The following is a 21,275-nucleotide window of genomic DNA, read 5'->3' on the forward strand; positions in this document are numbered from 1 at the left end:
CACAGATTCACCACCCTCTGGGAAAAGCAGTTCCTCCTCATCTCTGTGAGTTTGCTCAATATCTGTACTTAAGGTGATAAGGAGGAAAAGATAATGTAGTGGTAGTTGGGGGGTGAGGAGAGGTGGGTTAGAGGTTGGAAGTGTTGATCAGCTTTCCTGCTTGGGAAAAGTAACTGTTTGTGTATTTGGTGGTCTTGGCATAGATGCTACACAACCTCCTTCCTGATTGAAGTGGGACAAAGAGTCAGGGTGCAGGGTGGGTGGGATCTTTCATGATGTTACTGGCACCTTTCTGTATACAGGTCCTTGAGGGCAGCTAGGCTGGTGTCGGTAACGCCTTGGGTAATTTTACCCATTACAGAGTCCTGCTCTCCGCTGCAGTGCCTGTGCCAATGCATGCTATTAAGTATGGATCTCAGGACCTGGAGAAACGCAAGATAGTTTGACCCTAGGTGGGTCTGAATTGTGAAGAGTTGGATTTTCAGAGAGTCCATTTTTGGGCAAAGTCAGGGCTGAACAAGTTTGCTCTGTGGCTGCAGAAGTGAGGTTGGTCAACATGGTATCGAAGGCAAGAAGGAGAGGAGGAACCAGTGGGGATGAAAAAGGCAAATGAACAGATCAAAGATCTCACAGAACTACTGCTAAGAAGAGCACTGATCTAAAATTGCAGAACTGTAGAGTTCCAGTTACAAACGAGAAAATCTAGATGCTGGAAATCAAAGAAACACACACAAAAATGCTGGATGGTTTTGTGAGTGTTGCTTGAGTTTCAATTGCGGTTACAGTAACGCCAGTTACAGAAAAGGGTTGGCCCAGACTGGTGGGGCCGAATGGCTGTCCCAGCGCAGTCGCACAGGGACGAGCCGGTCACGAGATCGGTGATCGATTCTACCGCCTGCGCTGAGCGCCTCGCCGCCATTGCTGCGGCACTCGATTGCGGTCCCTGGTATCCGCGGCGGCGGGAGGATCGGCAGCGGCACCGAGATCCCGGCTCAGGCCACGGCGGGAGGTAGGCCCGGACCGCGGAGGGCGAGCTTGAGGGAGCTCGGCGCCTGATCAGCGCTCAAGGCGCCAGTCGACCCCGGGGTGGAGGGGGGATTCGCTGAGCGCTCGATTCCTCCATCTAGAACCTTCGACAAGATGGCGGCCGGGCCTTGGCGCAGGCCGCGGCGGGAGGAGGGGGAAGGGAGAGAACCGGGCAGGGTGGCATGACGGAGCGTTTTTCTAAATAGTGTTTGGTATTACCATGGGGCAGGAAATTGATGCCTCACTCCCTTTACTTAGACGATGAACCAAGTCTTTCAGCGCCACTAACACCCCGTCCACTTCCCTTATCTAATCCATGTCTTCTAATCACGCCACCTCTCGTCTTCGGACACCCTTCTCTTCCCCCCACCCCCACCTTCGGACCCCCTTCTTCCTTCCCCCCCCCTTCGGGCCCAATCCCCCTCATTCCCTCGGCCGCCTGTTCATCCCCCATCCTGTCTTCCCTCCCCTCTGTCCCCTCTTCCCCCCCACCTCCCCTCTTTCTCCAGCTCTCCTCGGTCCCCTCTCCTTCCCCCTCCCCTCGCTTCTCTCTCTGCCCTCGGCTGCTGTGACATTAGTTACAACGAGGATTGTGAAATTATGAAATGCGTTATGCAGTCTTTGATCAGGACTAAACTCAGGGCCAGCTGAAGCATGGCGGGAAGTGTTCAATTCTGAATCCTTCCTGTGTAGATTTACCAGCTTTCTCAATTCTTAGATCGGTGATAATTGCACTTAGCCTGCAAAGAAAATCACTGGTTGGACTGAAATGAAGTTGTTCACTGCTTTATGTCATTTCAGTCTACAGTGGCATGCAGATTAGCAGTATAACCGCTTAATTCACCATTCTTTGGTTCTGGCAGCAAATGGTTTTCTTCCTCTTTGGTTGTGAAATCACAGATGTTAACTTGATCTTTCATCTGTTTCTTTTCCTTAAGAGTTATCTCGTAATTCTCGTCTAATCCATTATGAGCTTGGAAAAGATGCAGTCTTGATCCAGGTGCTGTTTGTCAAATGACAAGTTTCTTCTCCAGAAATAAATTGGAACACGGATCGTTGATTTAATTGAAGACAATGTTCTTCTCTGTGAATTTTTGGGGAGGTATTTACTGCTTGCAGCCATTTTAACTTTTAAGTTGGGCGACACTTTACAGCGTGCACTTGGCTTTGGTTCAAAGAACTGGCTTTCTTTTGGGCATTGAACAGTTCAAGAAATAGTGACTGAAATTTGAGTTGGTTGAAATCAGATTTGGTCAGCTTTTGCAGGGAGATTATCATGATAGATTGCTCTCACTCGTAACAAAGTAGTGTTGAGGTTATTGAAATGTATTTACGAAAGTATAAACAATACAGAATATTACACCAAAGGAACAGGTCCTTCAGCCCACACTGTGGTACCAAAACTAATTAAATGTTCTGCAAGTATCTTGGTGTACTGATTGTGGATGATCACATTGAATGGCGGTGCTGGCTCAAAGGGCTGAATGGCCTACTCCTGCAACTATTGTCTATAAATGCCTAACTTCCCTTATGCCTATACAATCTCTAACCCTTCATTCCCTGTACATTTATGTGTCTGTATTGTATTTGCCTTGGAGGGGAGGAGGGTCTCATTAAAACTTGCTGAATGTTCAAAGGCCTCGACAGAGTGGACGTGGAGAAGATGCACATGGTGGAGGAGACTAGGACCAGAGTGCACAGTCTCAGAATAGAGGGACATCTATTTAGTAGAGAGAGATGGAGGAATTTCTTTCACTAGAGAGGTGAATTTGAAATTTGTTGCCGAAAGTGGCTGTGGAGGCCATGTAATTGGATGTATTTAAGGCCAAGATGGATATATTCTTGATTAGTCAGGGCATGAAGGGATATGGAGGAAGGAAGGCAGGAAATTGGGTCAGCCATGGGAAATAGATCAGCTATGGTGAAATGACCTAATACTGTTCATATATCTTATGGTCTTAAATACACGCCATCTGGGAGTAAACATTTTGACCCTGGAATAGAAGATAACTGCTGTCCACTCCTTATATTCATCACCCTTACCATAGACAGCCGTTAGCAGCTCGCCAGAGTCCTTTATCCTGGATCAGTCTTTCAAGTTATCCCCAGGTGTAGGTCTTTCCTCTCCCAGGTATGAGGTGTCTGGAGTCTCTAAGCATTTCTCTAGCAGTAGGCTTTTACGGGATGGATTTGCTAGCCCCATGCCCAGCCCTCCTTTCGCAGCCGGGCTTGGGACTGTCCATGGCAGAGTTCCATTCTGTCTGTGCCTCTCATAGTCTTATAGCCTTCAGCCAGATGAAAATTTTAGATCAGTCAAATAAATACCAACCTTTCTTAGAATGAGAAGACTAAAATAGCTTATGTGGAATCAGATCTCTGACAATTGCATGTACACCATTGCGAATCAATAGGTTAATGATTGTCCGATGATGACAGGAAATCTGTGCTGGACAGTTTTTAAAGTGGAAAAGCCCATGCACTGGGGCAGAGTCACTCTCTTGATCTTGGTATGAACAAGAGTCACAATTGAGTTGCAGTGGACACTGGCGTGTCATGTACATCGCTTGCAATGGAGCGTTCCTGGCTGTTGGATCTCATCGGCTCAATCTGCTGGAGCAGACTTCACATGCACGCTGATAGTTGGAGCCGGAGGTGAAAACTGAGTGTTCAAATGGAGACTAGAGTGAGCTGCCCTGGAATGGATACTGCAAGCCCCTTCACCCAGAGGTGCTACTCCTCCCGGGACATCCCTTTCTAGTTTGTTTTTCAGTGATGCTGAATCATATATACGACTTCCTACACATCATTGAGTACCATCCTCGGAGCCAAGGCACAAATGGTAATGCCCTTTTTGATTTCTTTGGGAAGCAAGAATTAATTTTTGCACAGTACATTCAAGTTTAATGATCCCTTCTGTTATTAGAGTGGTACATCAGTATTTTAAGAATAAATTTCTTAAATCATTAAAATTAGCATCAGCAAAATTTGTAACATTTGAGTTCAGTTTCCATGTTAATTTCTGTACGTTCGTAATACGAATGATGCTGCTGTGATATGCATTCAGTGACTGCTTTATTAGGTACTCCTGTACACCTCATTAATGCAAATACATATCCAGCCACGTGACAGCAACTCAATGCAGAAAAGCATGCAGACATGGTCAAGAGGTTCAGTTCTTTGGACCAAACGTCAGAATGAAGAAAAATGTAATCTAAGTGACTGGCCGTCAAATGTTTGTTGGTACTAGACGGGGTTGGTTGAGGATCTCAGATACTGCTGATCTGTGATTTTCACGCACAATAGTTGAGAGTTTACAAAGAATGGAGCCAGGAACAAAAACAATCCAGTGAACAGCGTTTCTGTGGGAGAAAACACCTTGTTAATGAGAGAGGTCAGAGGAGAATGGAGAGACTTGTTCAAGCTGACAGGAAGGCAACAGCAACTCAAATAACCATGTATTACAACAGTTGTATGCAGAAGAGCATCTCTGAACACATGTCGAACCTTAAAGTATACAGCTATAGCAGCAGGAGATCACAAACCTATCAGTCAAGTGACCAATTTCAACGGTTGGTAAATTTATTATCAAAGTATATACAGTGGTATGCATAAGTTTGGGCACCCCTGGTCAAAATTTTTGTTATTGTGAATAGTTAAGTGAGTAGAAGGTGAACTGATCTCCAAAAGTCATAAAATTAAAGATGAAACATCCTTTTCAACATTTTAAGCAACATGAGTGTATTATTTCTGTTTTGGATAATTTTAGAGTGGGGGAAAAAATGGAAAGGAGCACCATGCAAACGTTTGGGCACCCCAAGAGATTTGAGCTCTCAGATAACTTTTACCAAGGTCTCAGACCTTAATTCGTTTGTTAGGGCTATGGCATGTTCACACTCATCGTTAGGAAAGGCCAGGTGATACAAATTTCAAAGTTTTATAAATACCCTGACTCCTCAAACCTTGTCCCAACAATCAGCAGCCAGGGGCTCCTCTAAACAGCTGCCTAGCACTCTGAAAATTAAAATAAATGACGCCCACAAACCAGGACAAGATAGCAAAGCATTTTCGGGTAGCCATTTCCTCAGTTTGTAATGCAATTAAGGAATGACAGTTAACAGAAATGGTGGAGATCAAGTTGAGGTCTGGAAGACCAAGAAAACTTACCTAGAGAACTGCTGGTAGGCAAATCAAGACCTCCGTTTGACTGTAAAAGACCTTCAGGAAGATTTAGCAGACTCTGGAGTGGTGGTGCACTATTCTACTGTCTAGCGACACCTGCACAAATATTACCTTCATGGAAGAGTCATCAGAAGAGAACCTTTCCTGCATCCTCACCACGAAATTCAGTGTCAGAAGTTTGCAAAGGAACACCTAAACGAACCTGATGCATTTTGGAAACAAGTCCTGTGGACTGATGAAGTTAAAATAGAACTTTTTGGCTGCAATGAGCGAAGGTATGTTTGGAGAAAAAAGGGTGCAGTATTTCATCAAAAGAACATCTCTTCAGCTGTTAAGCACACGGGTGGATCGATCATGCTTTGGGCACGTGTTGCAGCCAGTGGCACAGAGAATATTTCACTGGTAGAGGGAAGAATTAATTCAATTAAATACCAGCAAATTCTGGGAGCAAACATCACATCGTCTGTAAAAAAGCCGAAGATGAAAAGAGGATGGCTTCTACAACAGGATAATGATCCTAAACACACCTCAAAATCCACAATGGACTACCTCAGAGGCGCAAGCTGAAGGTTTTGCCATGGCCCTCACAGTCCCCTGACCGAAAATCTATGGATAGACCTCAAAAGAGCAGTGCATGAAACACAATCCAAGAATCTCACAGAACTAGAAGCCTTTTTCAAGGAAAAGTGGGCAAAAATCCCCCAAACAAGAATTGAAAGACTCTTAGCTGGCTACAGAAAGCGTTTACAAGCTGTGATACTTGCCAAAGGGAGTGTTACTAAGTACTGACCTTGCAGGGTGCCCAAACTTTTGCTTCGGGCCTTTTTCCTTTCTTGTTATTTTGAATCTAAAAGATGGAAATAAAAAAGTAATTTTGCTTAAGATATTATAGAAATGTGTCCTCTTTAACTTCATGCCTTTTGGAAATCAGGTCATCTTTTACTCGCTTAGCTATTCACTGTAACAGAAATTTTGACCAAACTTCTGCATGTCATTGTATATGTCACCATATAGAAACATTGAGATTCATTTTCTTGTGGGCATATTCAATAAATCCAATAACCATAGTAGAATCAATGAAAGACTGTATCAACAGGGCAAATGAGCAGCGTGCAAAAGAAAGCAATAAATATCGAGAACCTGAGATGAAGAGTCCGCAAAAGTGAGTCCGTAAGTTGTGGGAACGTTTCAGTGGTGGGTCAGGTGAAGCTGAGTGAAATCATCCTCTCCAGTTCAGGAGCCTGATGGTCGAGGGACAACAGCTGTTTGAACCTGGTGGTGTGAGTCCTGAGGATCCTGCCACACATACCCACCCCCCCCCCCCCCCCCCGCCCTTCCTGATGGCAGCAGCAGCGGAAAGAAGGCATGACCTACATGATGGAGTTCCCTGACGATGGCTACTGCCCTTTTCTGACCACAATCCATGTAGAGGGCTTTGCCTGTGATGGACTGGGCCGTATCCACCACTTTTTGGAGAGGGCATTTAAGGGCATTGGTGTTTCCATACCAGGCTGCATTGCAAGTTACTTAAGTACAGGAGCTGCCCAATAAAGTTTCCACCAAGTGTAGCTCTAGTTACTATTTTTAGTGTAAGATTCAGTGATGAGTAGTGAAGCGTTAATGTGAAATAAGTAAAACAAAAACAAAGTGTGATTTAACAGATCTGTCTTATGTACTGTGTGTGTAGTGAATGATATGCACTGTTGAGTTTCTCTTTATGCCTCTAATCTTAAAGTTAACTTAGTTTACTTAGGCCCTGCTCCTTTTGTGAAGATTTATAGTAGATCACACCTCCAAAGGTATGGTTATAGACTTGTGCTTGCTGTTTAACTTTTGATTCTATGAGGAAGGTTGCATGATTGAGGCTAAAATATGCATAAGAATTGGTGGAGCAGTGCAGACTTTAACATTGAAGAGAAATTTCAGAAGATATTGTACATCGAAGCCAACTGAGAAGAAGGAACGTCGGTGGTTTGGATTGCAGTCTGCAGGATGAGACTGTTTGAAGATACTCTTGATGTATGTTCACAAAGGCAGTGTCAGCAAAGCTGGTTCAAATGGAAGGGAAGTTCATATGCACACAATATTATTGAAAACAAACAGTCTGGAGATACTTTGGATGTTACAAAACAGCTCTTAGCTAAGTACAGTTTTAATTGATACCGTACTGCATTAGCAGAGCTGGCTTGTTATCTGACATGTTATTCACCAATGTATTTGTGCTGTTTGGACAGTTGAAAACTAGCAACAGAGTGGGCAAGAAGGGATGGGCTGACTTACCTGAATTGATGTGCATGATGAACTGACAATTTGCAGAATCTAAGAAACTCCCTACACTTTTGGAAATGGGCAATGTGAGGAAGAATACCTGCAAGGGATGTGTTACTGGTCAAGATCTTTCGTGTGGTGAATGTTTTCTGCAATGTTGTCTGCTATGGAGATCGAGGCTTTTGATATAACAGTGATTTGTTTCTCAGTTTGACTTTTGGTCTTGGGTCCTATCTGCTACTGGCCAAGCCAGCAATTTTTAACCCTTCTAAAAGTGATGCTGAGCCATCATCTTGGACAATCACAGTTCTAATGAAAAGGTGCTCTCATGGTGATGTTAAGGAGGGAGTTCCAAGATTTAGACCCAGCGGCAGTGAAGGACCAGCGATATATTTCCATATTCTTTTAGAACAGAGATGAGGAATTTCTTTAGCCAGAAGGGGGTAAATTTGTGAAATTGATTATGAAGGGTAATTGTTTGCCCAGTCAAGTGGGATGTGCGGTTCTGTGCTTCTGAAGTGTTGGTTTTGCACTCATTCAGTCAAGTTCATACTCCTGATTTGTTCCTCATTGGAATGACAGATAAATCATGCTGCAGGGTATATACAGGCTCTGTCCTGCCCTGTGAATTGGGTAACTTATCAGAGTTGCTACAAACCATGACTTGCTAAGGTTTGAAAGCCACTGTTGTAGAAACCTGGCCGGGTTTCTGAAGCTGCTGCATCCATAGAGTACAAAAGGAAGAAGAGATGACTATTCAGGATGGTGGATGTATGCCAGACAAGCAGGTTGCTTTATCCTTAATGTATTATTTTCTGAGTGGTGTTTGAACTGCTCTTGTTCAGGTAAGTGGATTACACTCTTGATGTGCTTTGTAGGTGTTGGAAAAGTTTTTTGGAATCTGGAAGCGAGACCCTATTTCTGTGGTATACTTGGATCTAGTTTATTTGGGTTTCTGATCATTGGTAACATCTAGAATGCTGGTATAGAATTTAGTCACAGTACAACTGTTGGACTTAAGATGAAAGGTTTAAAAAACCTCATTTTGGAATTAGCCATTAATCTGGTGATTACCACCTCAACTTGGGTTTGAATATTCACTCAATTTTGCCAATACTGTTATTAAGGATATAGAATTGAATATCTGGCAACCATCAGCAAATGTAGAGAAGAAAGGATAGTTACTGAAACCGACAAGGCTGAGCTGCTGCAATGAAGGCCAAGAAGACTGAACTCCAGTGTCATCATCTTTGCGAAGTAACAGGTTTTACAAGGATCTCTTTCACTACAATTGGAAATTTGCCTCAGTTTGCATCAGAACTGTGACGGATCTTGTTCTGAATGGTCCCGGTGATCCCCAAATCAAGCTTTGGTGAACAAATTATTGAACAGTGATACTTTATAGCAGTTATTACAATGAACTGGTGGCTCTAAAGTGGATTGGAAGGCAGCTGGTGAGTGGATTCAGTTTGTTCCTTTATAAAATGTTCAATTTTACTGGGTATTATTTTCCATGTGCTAATTGACCTGTGCCATACTGCACATTGCATGACCTACAAGGTGGAGGTCCCCGATGATGGCTCTGCCCTTTTGCGATAGTGCTCTGTGTAGATGTGCTCAATAGTGGGGAGGGCTTTGCTTCTGATGGACTGGGCCGTATCCACCACTTTTTGTAGAGTTTTCATTTAAGGGCATTGGTGTTCCCATACCAGGCTGCATTTTTCCTGAACCTGATATCAGTCCACCTGTTCTGAAATATTTTTCCCCTCTGATGAAAGTAAAGTTGCAGCTGTAAGGGCAGTTTGGTAGTACCAGTTAGTGTAACATTTTGCAGTGTCAGGAATTATTGATTGGGGTTCAGTTCCAGCTGCTGTCTGTAAGGAGTCAGTTACTTCACGCTTTGACCGGTGGGTTACCTCTGAGTGCTTTGGTTTTCTCCCACATTCCAAAAACATACGGATTTGGGTTGGTTAGTTGTGGGCATGATATGATGACACTCGGACACATCCTTGGACTGTTGGACATTAGCAAAACAATGCATTTCACTGTGTTTTGATGTACATATGAGAAAGAAAACTAGTCTTTTTAATGTCGAGTGTCCAATTGTCAGGGACCATTCTGGAAAGAAGAAAATGTGAGTGAGGGTTATAGCCACTCGCCTGTGTGGAGGAGGTTTATTGTGGTGGTTATGAAGGTTTATTTGTGTAGCATAAATATCAGCAATGTCTTGAACCTATTCTAGCTCTGTATCCTTGTACATTGTATAGATCTTGGTGAATTTGGCACTATCTGTTTAATTATCTGAGGAGTTGCAAATTGAATTGAGCTTTAAAATCATTATTCATCCTCACTTTGGGCACAGTCTGTGGAAGGTCAGTGGTGAAGATGCTGAAGTAGATTGACAGTGTGTGCAGCTTCTGCATTGTAGGTCTGGGACATTAATATGTCAACTTTGACAGCTGCAATCATCTGTCCATGAAGTGTGGCATCAGCCAGTAGATTTCCTCTCTCATTCCAATTAAATTTACAGTTTTATAAAACATTTCAGTGCTCCCCTTCCCCCCCCCCCCCCCCCGCCATTACATGCCATCTTGATGTCATTACTTCAACCAAATTTGATATATGCTTTAATTTTTGGACAAGCTGTAAGGGGGCAGGAACTGTTATTCTGGATAAAGTTTAACTGATCTTAAATGGACAAATAATAATGCATTCAATCACTGCTGGTTATTGAAAGGAAACTGATGATGTTAAAATAGGAATTGGATTTTTCTTACTTTTACTGTTGAGAGATTGCTTCTTTTCAAATCTTTTTTTTATTATTATTATTATCCAAAATAATGAGTACATGGAAGTAGGTAACACTTACAATGTCTCAAAGGAAAAAAAAATGTTTTAAAGATTGAAAAATATGGTGACACAAAAAAAGAAGAAAAAAACCCTACTAAAGCGAAGAAAAGTGAGAGAAAATAAAGAACCCATTAGGTGTTCAACCCCAGAGCCATGTGTCATACAAAAAGCTTCTAAAGATAAACATCAAACCGCCAGCAAAAAAAGTTATACCAAAATTTACAATTGGATCGTGGAGGAAATCTATGAATTAACTCAAATGGTAGTAACGAGCAAATGAACCCCAACTTTTCTCAAAATCAAACATAGGTTCGAAGCTCCAAACTAAGACATAGCATCAATCACTTGAGAGAACCATTGTGACAGAATGGGAGCCGACATATCTTTCCACTTCAACAGAATGGCCCTCCTAGCTATCAATGTAACAAACGCAATAACATGCTATTGCGTGAGAGATTGCTATTGTTTCACCTGCACTATATTAGTGGATGATAGTCCTCAGTAGGAGGGACACTGTACCATAGTGAATAGTGTAAATGCTACTATACCTTCAACAGAACCATAGAACACTATGGCACAGTACAGGCCCTTCAGCCCTTCATGTTGTGCCCACCCATATAATACTTCAAAAAAAGTACTATACCCACACTACTCCATAACCCTCCATTTTTCTTTCATCCATGTGCCTGTCCAAGAGGCTCTTAAATACCCCTAATGTTTTAGCTTCCACCACCATCCCTGGCAAGTCATTCCAGGCCCTCACAACCCTTTAACTTCCCTCGGGATCAATAAAGTATATCTCTCTGTCTGTGTGAGAAAACTTACCCCTGATGTCTCCCCTAAACTTGCCTCCCTTAATTTTGTACCTGTGCCCTCTGGTGTTTGCTGTTGGTGCCCTGGGAAACAGGTACTGACTATCCACCCTATCTATACCTTCCTTAATCTTGTAGGCCTCTATCAAATCCCCTCTCATTCTTCTACACTCCAAAGAGAAAAGTCCCAGCTCTTGCTAACCTTACTTCATATGAACCTTACTTGTTCGCCAATCCAGGCAACATCCTGGTAAATGTCCTCTGCACCTTCTCCACATTCTTCCTATAATGAGGTGACCAGAATTGAACACAATACTCTTAAGTGCGGTCTCACCAGAGATTTGTAGAGTTGCAATGTGACCTCTCTACTCTTGAACTCAATCCCCCTGTTAATGAAGCCTAGCAACCCATAGGCCTTCTTAACTACCCTATCAACCTGAATATCCCAGGTTCAATTCCATCATTGTCAATAAGAAGTTTGTATGTTCTCCCCATGAGTGTGTGGGTTTCCTCTGGAAGCTCTGATTTCAGGCCACATGCCAAAGACGTCTGGGTTAGTAGGCTAATTGGTCACATAGGTCTAATTGGGTAACATGGACTCATTGGGCCGGAAGGGGTCTCGAAACAAATTTTTAAAAATACTACAATTTATTTTTTAAATATTTTTATTTTTTCAAAGAAAAAAACTAGTAAAGAAGTTAGTACAGTGCAAAACAAAGGTATCAAATGTACAGTTCATGACAGTTTTTAAAAAAGCACCCATGATAGAATCATATATAGTTAGTTACCAGCCCACCCTCCTATTGCCTGACTCCAAGCCAACTTTACAATATATAGAAACGTTAATCAGAACTTTTATCTCCACTGAGCTATATTTATAAAAAGAAGATATATTGCCTACTGCCTGGACTATAATACATTTACACATCAAAAACTGTAAATCTTAACTGAATGAAGCTGGAAGTAAGGGATTTTTATACAGAAGAAAAAAAAGGGGTAGACCTTTAATCTAAGCGGGAATTATGAAAATATTCAAGAAAAGGTCCCCACACCCTTTGGAACTTTATGTCTGAATTAAGAAGTGAATAATGAATCTTTTCAACGTCTAAGCAGGACATAATGTCTCTGAGCCATTGAACATGAGTGGGTGGGGCAGCATCTCTCTACCTGGCCAAAAGAGAGGCAAAAGACAGTGCATGGTGTTTAGTCGAACTCAGATGCGTGTCAACCTCTCCCAAGGTACCAAAAAGAGCAATCAGATGATTAGGTTCCAAACAGTACTTAAGTATATGGGGTAAAGTTAGAACGACATCTCTCCAGTACTTCTCGAAGCCAGGGCAAGTCCAATACATATGAATAAAGGAAGCCTTGCCCCTTTTACACTTGTCACACCAGGTACTAATGTCTGGATAGATGCGTGATAATTTAGTTTTAGACATATGAGCCCTGTGTACAACCTAAACTAACAGGCAATGGCGAGCACATAAAGAAGTTAAATTAACTGACTTGAGAATTGAATCCCATACATCATTGCATAAAGGAAAATTTAAATCTTGCTCTCAGGCAGTTCTAATTTTGTCAAGGGGGACTCGCCTCAAAGTCGCTAACTTATCTCAAATAGTAGATATTAAACCTTTACACAATGGATTCATGTGAAGAAACAAGTCAACAACATTTTTATCGGGTACCTCAGGGAAATTTGATATTAGAGTTGATAAAATATCTAATTTGGAGATACCTAAAGAAGTGAGTGTTGGGTAGGTTGAACTTAAGATGCAAAACGATTGTCTATAAAAAGATCTTCAAAGCACCTAATGCTTCAGGACGAAGGGTCTCAGCCCGAAACGTTGACAGTGCTTCTTCCTATAGATGCTGCCTGGCCTGCTGCGTTCCACCAGCATTTTGTGTGTGTCGCTTGAATTTTCAGCATCTGCTGATTTCCTCGTGTTTGAACTTTTGCTGTTAGCTTGTTATTATTGCGCAAGCTGGAACAAATGTTTTCCAGCTCATTAACACGTTGGTCCAAATCTTGTGTGACAAGCTGGAGACTTGAGCCTCTGCTTTGGAATTAACTTGATCCAATTTCGATTCCAACGAACTGAAAGAGGAATCGGTAATTATCTCCTGTCTGTGCTGATCCAGTATCAAGATAATAGCCAGCCACTGGAACATATTTTTTCCCGGGTTTGGAACTCTTTGAGGTCGTTGTAGAGCAGGTGGGAGAGAGAATGAGAAGTTTAATAGTTTGGATTTAATAAAGGGAGAGAAGGAATGCGGAGATAAGAAACAGAGCAGAGCGGAAGTTTTTAGCGACCAGTGCATCGCCATCTTGACCAGAAGTTCCCAGTTTATTTTAAACCCTGTTGCCTTTGTGTGCAGAGTAAATTCAACTTGTTGATGTGATGGGGAATACATCAGAGTCTGATTTCTATAATGGTAGTATGGGGTGAATTCATTTGGCATCTCTGGCTGAAAACATTTGCCAATATTTTAGCTTGCGATATTGTCATCATTGAGCCCCTTTATAATATAAACCGTTTTTAATACCATCAAACCTTACCATTGAACGTGGGGTCTGTGGACCACCAGGTTGGGAAACTCGGCTTTTCTCTGTGGTTTTAATTAATGAAAGACAATTCCCTTGAATATGGTGGCTTTCATTAAAATGTTTGCCTTTGCTTATCAACTCTCATCTTTTAATCTAGTTTCCCAAACTGTTTTTCACTCCTCCTTAATTAGGTTTGTCGAACATTTTAATCTTGGACTTAAACTGGCTAAATATTTTTGATTAATAAAAGGGAAAATGTAGTCCAAGGACAGATCTAGCAGTAATTTGCATAAAATGGTTAGCAGCAGCAAATGTGTAATTGACCTTACATACTAAGATGTCTGTAATTACTCAGAAATAGAAGCTTAACTATGTAACTTGCAATGTAATGAAGGGCAAGATTATTAACTTGACTAAAAGTGTCTCTTGTAATGACTTTCATGGTCACGAATACTGTTACTAATTGCCAGTATATCGACTGCCATTATGCAGAAGTTGTAAATAGTCAGTTTGTAGAGTTTAGTGCCAATGTCAGTTTCCGTGTAAACACACTTGGACTTAGAGTCGTAGAATAATAGAGCACTATAACACAAACACCAGAAGCTCAATGCAATGAAATGATCTGTACAAATCGTATGTACGACATGTTTTTCACTGTACCCTGGTACATGTGACAATAGTATGAGGGGTGATTGATAAATTTGTGGCCTAGGGTAGAAGGAGTCAATTTTAGAAAACCTAACACATTTATTTTTCAACATAGTACACTCTTACATTTACACACTTAGTCCAGCAGTCGTGGAGCTTATGGATCTTGGACCTCCAGAAAGTGTCCACTGCAAGGGTGATTGATGTTTGTGGCCTAAGGCAGAAGGAGATGTGTTATACAGCTGTCGTTACATGCACATGCAGTTCAACTCTTCAGTTGATTATGCAGAAAGTTTGAAATTAATAACTCATCAGTTAATAACTCATCGGGGTGATTGATAAATTTGTGTCCTAAGGTAGAAGAAGATGAGTTATTAACTTAAAACTTTCTGCCTAATCACTCAAAGAGTTGACTCTATACAATGCTAATAATTATTTTGATTATTATGAGGAGTGCTTGATAGTTCTTGACATGTACTCTGTGGAGTTTAGAAGATGGGGGTGGGGGGGAGGTCTCAGTAAACCTGAATATTGAAAGGACTAGTTAGGGTGGATGTGGATTAGTTCCTATCGGGGGGAGTCTAGGACCAGAATGCAGGGAGATCGATTTAGAAGAGAGATAAAGAGTAATTTCTTTAGCCAGAGGGTGATGAATTTCTGGAATTCATTGCCACAGACAGCTGTGGACGCCAAGTCATTGGGTATATTTGAAGCAGAGGTTGATAGGTTCTTGATTGCAGGGTGAAGTGGGGGGGAATAATAAATCAGCCATGATGGAATGGCAAAGCACACTCAAAAGGCCAAATGGCCTAGTTCTGCTGCTATGCCTTATGGTCTTATTATCCAGCTCCCACCCATCCCAATCTCCCACATTCCCTCTAAATTCTTTAGGTTCATTGGATATTTCTTCTGTGCAGCACCTTAAATTGAATTAAAAAATGTATTGGGAGTATCAATAGGAAAACAGCCAATAGTGGATCCTCATCTGGGATATCACATAGTTCAGGTCGCAAGATATAGTCTTAAAAATTGCTTTGGAGAGGGTGTAGATTCACTGGAATGGGGTTTCCTAGTTATGAGAAGAGTCTGGGTAGTTATTGAACACTACAGCGTAGAAGCTGGCACCTCATCCCCGTCTGGTCCATGCTGAATTATAAACCTATCCAGTCCCATAAACCTGCAACCGGACCACAGCCTTCTGTACCCCTCCCATCCATATACCTATCCAAATTGCTCTTAAACGTTGAATCTGAACCCACGCCCATCACTTGCATTTCTTCATTCTCACGACCCTCTGAAGTTGTTCCCTCTCATGTTCCCTCTTAACCCATGACCTCTAGTTCTGAAGGATCTGATCTCTGCCCGAAGTATTTCAAGTTGATGGTTACATTAAGAAGTGTTTAATTTCTGTCTTTGTCTTCATATCGGACTACGGTGTTAAGATAGAATTACTGCTGTGTGATCTCAGGCACATTTTGAATCTATCAGTATCTTTGAACCTCAAATATTGAGCTGAAATTAATAGAGTGTCAGTTTCAAAGTTTTTGCAAATGTAGAAGATTTTAGCGTTGCCTAGCTCAGCTCAAGACTGATATAGTGTCATATTTTAAAATTACACTGTCCTTGATGTGGCATAAAATTGTTAGTGGTAGGTCGCAAAATGGTTGTATGTATGTTGGGTCAATGCTTACAATCATGATCAAGTGGTTAATATTCACTTGAATAAGCTTAAGTTTAGACAAGAGCATTAGCATGGATTTGACAAACTTGGATTTTAATTTTATGATGAGTTGACAGAACTGAAGATAATGCAACAGGTGTTGTTTATGTGGACATCATTAAAGGCAAATAGAGCCTAGTAACAAATAGTTTTTCAGATTACAGATATAAAATCTGAAAAAGATCTGCATTTTCAGATAGTAATACAGTCTATTACAGTCCTTTCACTTACCACACTCCCAACTATTGGATCACAAACAAATTTGGAAATGTTATCTTGCATTCTGATGTTCAGGATAACATTTCCAAATTTGTGTGTGATCCAATGGTGGGAGTATGGTAAGTGTGAGCATAGTAATGGACAGCTTAAGAACATAAGCTGGCTGACTGGACAGGCAAATAGTGAATAAATTTAATAGTGTGAAGTAATGCACTCTGGCAGAAAGTATAAGGTATACAGACTTCATACAGTTCCTAGGGAGTGCAGCGACTTGGAGAATTTGGGCATGAAGACAATAGATGCTTCTGTTTTTGGAATCTGGAACAAAACGATGCTGGAAGAACTCTGCTTGTCAATCTTAAATCGCTAAATTTCATTTTGATAGAGCATCTGCACATTTGTGTATAAATTGTGTTACATGCTATGCCATAGTTAATAACACATGATATCCTGAAATTCATAAACATGGAAATTAATATTGAACCATATAAGCTGGTTGGATCACAGCCCGAGTAGGTTATCCTGGGATATAAGTAAATGATGACCCATTGGTCAGGGTGCTATACTGCGACAGGGAACAGCAGAGATTGGATAATGGTCAGTCTTGGGGCAGAACAGCAAACCCTGGAGAGTAAGCAAGTGATGTGACAGTGGTCAGACCCCTGTCCGAGGTGTTATTAGAGTGATGGAACTGACACTGAGCTGCCAGTTCTGATCCAGTCTCCTTCCTATCTCAGTCCCCTCTGTCCTGGTTGAATGTGTCCCCACAGTGCAGCTGTGGAGGGAGTTTCAGTGTGTACACCCAGTGATGGTGAAGGGCCAGTGCTATGTTTCTACTGCAGGGAAATCTTCAGATGGTGATGTTCCCCTGCAAGCACTGCTGTCTTCCCTGGAGGTAGAGCTGCTGGGTTTGGGGAGGTGCTGATGGTGCCTATGTGTAACTAGTGCATTGTGGAGATAGCGAGCACTTCAGCCTCTAGTATGGATGACAGATAATGAGTATGTAACATTTTGGATTTAGCATGTCCAGGGGACTGAAGAGTTCAGGCCAGAGACTGAAAGCCCAGGAATGATCTATCATGGAGTTAGAGACCTGCCTGTGTGGCACCAGAATGTGTGGAGACACTTAAGAGGCTACCCCAGCACGTTCTTGGGTGTGTTGGTTATTGATGTACTTGACACATTTCACTATGGATTTAAACTTGACTTACAGGACTGGTTTCTGGGGTGAGAAATTTGTGCCTCAAGTGCAAGGTCTAAGTAAGGTAAAGGGAGGGGATACTCTTCCCATTTGAAAGGAGAGGAAAATGGTAGGGTCTTTTACTGTGCTATGTAGCTGCGATTCTGACTAGTGTTCAAATTGCTGACAGTACAGTCTCACCATCACCTGCTCTTTTTAGATGTAGAGTTGCATAGTCTATTTGCTTTGATCTAATGGTTTGCTTCATGTAATTTTTTGATCACCATGTAATATTCTCCCACATTTTGTAAAAGATAACTCACTGGGAATGGGTTAAAGGGAAATGGTTGTGGGCCGATACTACAAACACATGTATGGTTAATAAAAATATAGGCCAGCACAACAAATTCCAGACTTGCAAAATTCTACTGGATCATTGTGCTGCTGTCAAACAGATCTCATTCCTGTGCTTTCCAACAGCTTCGTAACTCAGCAAAAATACCAACAGTATTTACTCCAGATGGCATACTCTTAAGGCCAATTTATACTTCTGCGTTGAATCTATGCCGTAGGTACCCCTTACCTTACGCTGTAGAGTGCCGTGCTCCTCCCCAAAAAAGCAACTCCTGTATCGTGGCGACGCAGACTGCAACAACTGTGATTGGTCCACTTGGTAACATCGCATTTCCGGTTGCTTCTTCTCCACTATGTCTGTACATCAACGCGAAATAGATGAACCAAATCGTCAAATCTACCTGCAGACATGCAAAAGTGTTTGAAATGCATTTCCTTGTCCATGTCTCTCGTGAAGAAACAACACAGTGCCATAGAAACCCCGTCACCAACTAACGTTTTGGCACACACCAATGCATGCTCGCTACGTTGTAGGCTACGGCGTAACCCATACGCAGAAGTATAAATCAGCCTTCAGAATGAAGGCAAGCTATGAAGTCACGAATGAGAATTGATCTACTTGAGTTTGTGAATTAGTTAAAGTATCTGTCTCAGAAAGCTGTGAACGCTCGCTCAGTCGATATATTCCTGGGCAGGTCTCAACTGCATGACATGTCGCCTGGAGGATCATCTGTTGTGAAGCATGCTAGGTTAATGTGGGGTGGGTGTGTATATGTTCTTAACAGTCTCAAAGGTCAAATTTAATGTCAGCAAAATGTCTAATCATTTTGCTAACATTCTAATCATGATGAAATGCCTTTTCTTCATAAAACATCCATTAAAAACAGAAGTGTCCCAATGAACGAACGACAGTTAAACATGAGAACCCCGAAGTTCCCACCAGCAAAATTAAACGCGCATTGGTACAATCAACGAGCCCAAGCGTGAGCTAAGCAATAGCAAAGACATGGACCTTTCAATTACCCCAAGTGCTTCGCATTTCATCTGAATTCAACAACCCACAGGTTCTCTCTCACCCTGACAAGAAAGAGGGAGGTGTCCCCCAGTCTCCTTCCATCTTCTGTCTCTACTACCAATAGCTCAAGATACTAAACTCTGATTATTGATAGTAATGTCCACCGTCTTGTTGCTGATCCCTGATGACGGTCTGACGTTTCCCTCCATAGATGCTGCCTGACTTGCTGAGTTTATCCAGCATTTCAGAATCAGAATCCAGTTTAATATCACTGGCATATGTTGTTTTCCACAGCAGTATAGTGCAATACATTATAAAAAAACTAAGTTACAGTAAGAAATTAATAAGCAGTGCAAAAAGAGCAGAAAAAGGAAAAATTAAAATAGGGTAGTATACATAGGTTAATTATCCTTTCAGAAATTTGATGGAGGGAAAAAAGCTGTTCCTAAAACACTGAGTAGTGTCTTCAGACTCATTCAACCTCTTTCCTGATGGTAGCAATGAGAAGAGGGCATATCCTGGATGATGGCGGTCCTTAATGACAGATGCTGCCTTTTTGAGGCATCGCCTTTTGAAGATATCCTTGATGTTGTGGAGGCTAACTGTTTGCGCCTTTCTGCAGTATTTTCTGATTCTGTGCAGTACCCCCTCTGTACCAGATGGTGATAGTAACATAGAAAACATACAGTGATGTAACTAGTTTGAATGCTTCACATTTCCTCTGTAAAAATTTGAGTGTCTTTGGTGACACACCAATTCTCCTCAAACTCATAATGAAATGAAGTTCACAATTAATTCCTTGCTCTTCCTGACATTGAGTGCAAGGTTATTATTTTAACACCACTCAACCAGCTGATCTGTCTCACTCTTGCATGCCTCCTTGTCACCATCTGATGTTCTGCCACCTAATAGTGTCATTGGCTAATTTATGGATGGTGATTGAGCTCACCCTAGCCACACAGTCGTAGGTGTAGAGAGCAATGTGCTATGCACGCATCCTTAAGGTACACTATTGTTGGATGACATATTTTGTGTGTGTTGCTCAAGATTTCCAGCAACTGCAGAATTTCTTGCATCTCCATGCTATTGTATCCATTTGAGTGAAGCATCTTAGAGAGTTGATCTATGATTTTCTCCGCTTTTTCCATTTTGGATTAGTAGTGCTACATGTAATTTGGTTTATTATTATATGCAGTGTGCTGAGATTCAGAGAAAAGGCTTTGCTTTCAATGCTAAATCATACAGATCAAAGTTAGTTAGTACAAAGAGAAAGGCAATAACAATTCAGAATGGAATGTTAAAATTTCTATTCCATAGAAAGTGCAACAAAGATAGACAATGGGCCATGATAAGGAACATTGTGATGTAAAGTTCATATTTATGAAAGTTCAAAGTACATTTATTATCAAAGTATGTATTCTTTAAACCACCCAGAGATTTGACGAGATAGTCACGAGACAAAGAAACCCAGTAGAGCCTATTAAAACAAATGACCGTCAATCACCCAGTGTGCAAAGAGGGTAAAAAACAGATCGTTCAGAACTGAAGTTCACAAAGCTGGACATCACTGCTGAAGAGACTCAGGAATCTCATAATCAAACTGACCTTGATCCTGGTGGTGTGCGTTTTCAATGTTCTGTATCCTGCTGGATATTTGGGTGGAGAGAAGACAATGAATGGGGTGGGAGGTGTATTTGATAATGCCTTTCCTGCAAGAGCAAGAAGAAGCTGTAAAGTCATTGGCATTTAGGGCAGCAATGAAATTCCTCCATCTCTGGTGATGTTCAAGGCTTCCTTCTTCATGTCAGTAGCTTCCTCTCAGTTTTCACCACTGTCAGGTCTTGTGTGGAGACTCAGGAATATCGTCACTCTCAGATGTAGGATTCTTAATTGCTGTTTCCATAACAATTTTGTTTTACTAGTTAGGGTTGTTGGCCCTGAGATGACAGCAAGTAACATGTTTGTGTTTTCTTGTACATAGCTTCAACAATGCTTTGTATGACCTTTGTCAGAAGGCTCCAATGTTTGGGGAAAGGTTTTAATGTCAAATTTAAGTCACTTAATTGACCTGTCACTTTACAGGTCATTGACAGTTTTTTTCAGGAAAGGAACTTTTGGGCAGTACAGCAGCACAGTGGCTAGTGTAACACTATTACAGCGCCAATGACCTATGGTCAGTTCCAACTGCTGACTGTCAAGGAGTTTGTACATTTTCCCCATGACCATATAAGTTTCCTCTGGGTGTTTTGGAGTTTGTACATTTTCCCCGTGACCATATAAGTTTCCTCTGGGTGTTTCGGTTTCTGCTGGCATTCCAAAAGGTGTACAAGTTAGTAGGTTAATTGATCACATGCTTATAATTGGGAGGCACAGGCTCATTGGTCCGGAAGAGCCTGTTACCGTGCTGTGCCTCTAGGTAAATAATCGTAACTTCAGGGAATCTGATTAGGCAAATA

At 41.6% G+C, this 21,275-nt stretch overlaps 1 protein-coding gene across 1 annotated transcript in view; it reads left to right on the top strand.

Moving 5' to 3' along the window:
- Positions 1 to 830: 830 nt before the first annotated feature.
- znf638 (zinc finger protein 638) overlaps positions 831 to 21,275 on the top strand; it is a 113,336-nt gene continuing 92,891 nt past the window's right edge. The window contains exon 1 of the mRNA XM_059963493.1: positions 831 to 1,009. Coding sequence (XP_059819476.1) covers positions 831 to 1,009 — 179 coding nt within the window. The remainder of the gene's footprint in view (positions 1,010 to 21,275) is intronic.

The sequence above is a fragment of the Hypanus sabinus genome, chromosome 3 (assembly GCF_030144855.1).
Source record: "Hypanus sabinus isolate sHypSab1 chromosome 3, sHypSab1.hap1, whole genome shotgun sequence".
Lineage (NCBI taxonomy): Eukaryota > Metazoa > Chordata > Chondrichthyes > Myliobatiformes > Dasyatidae > Hypanus > Hypanus sabinus.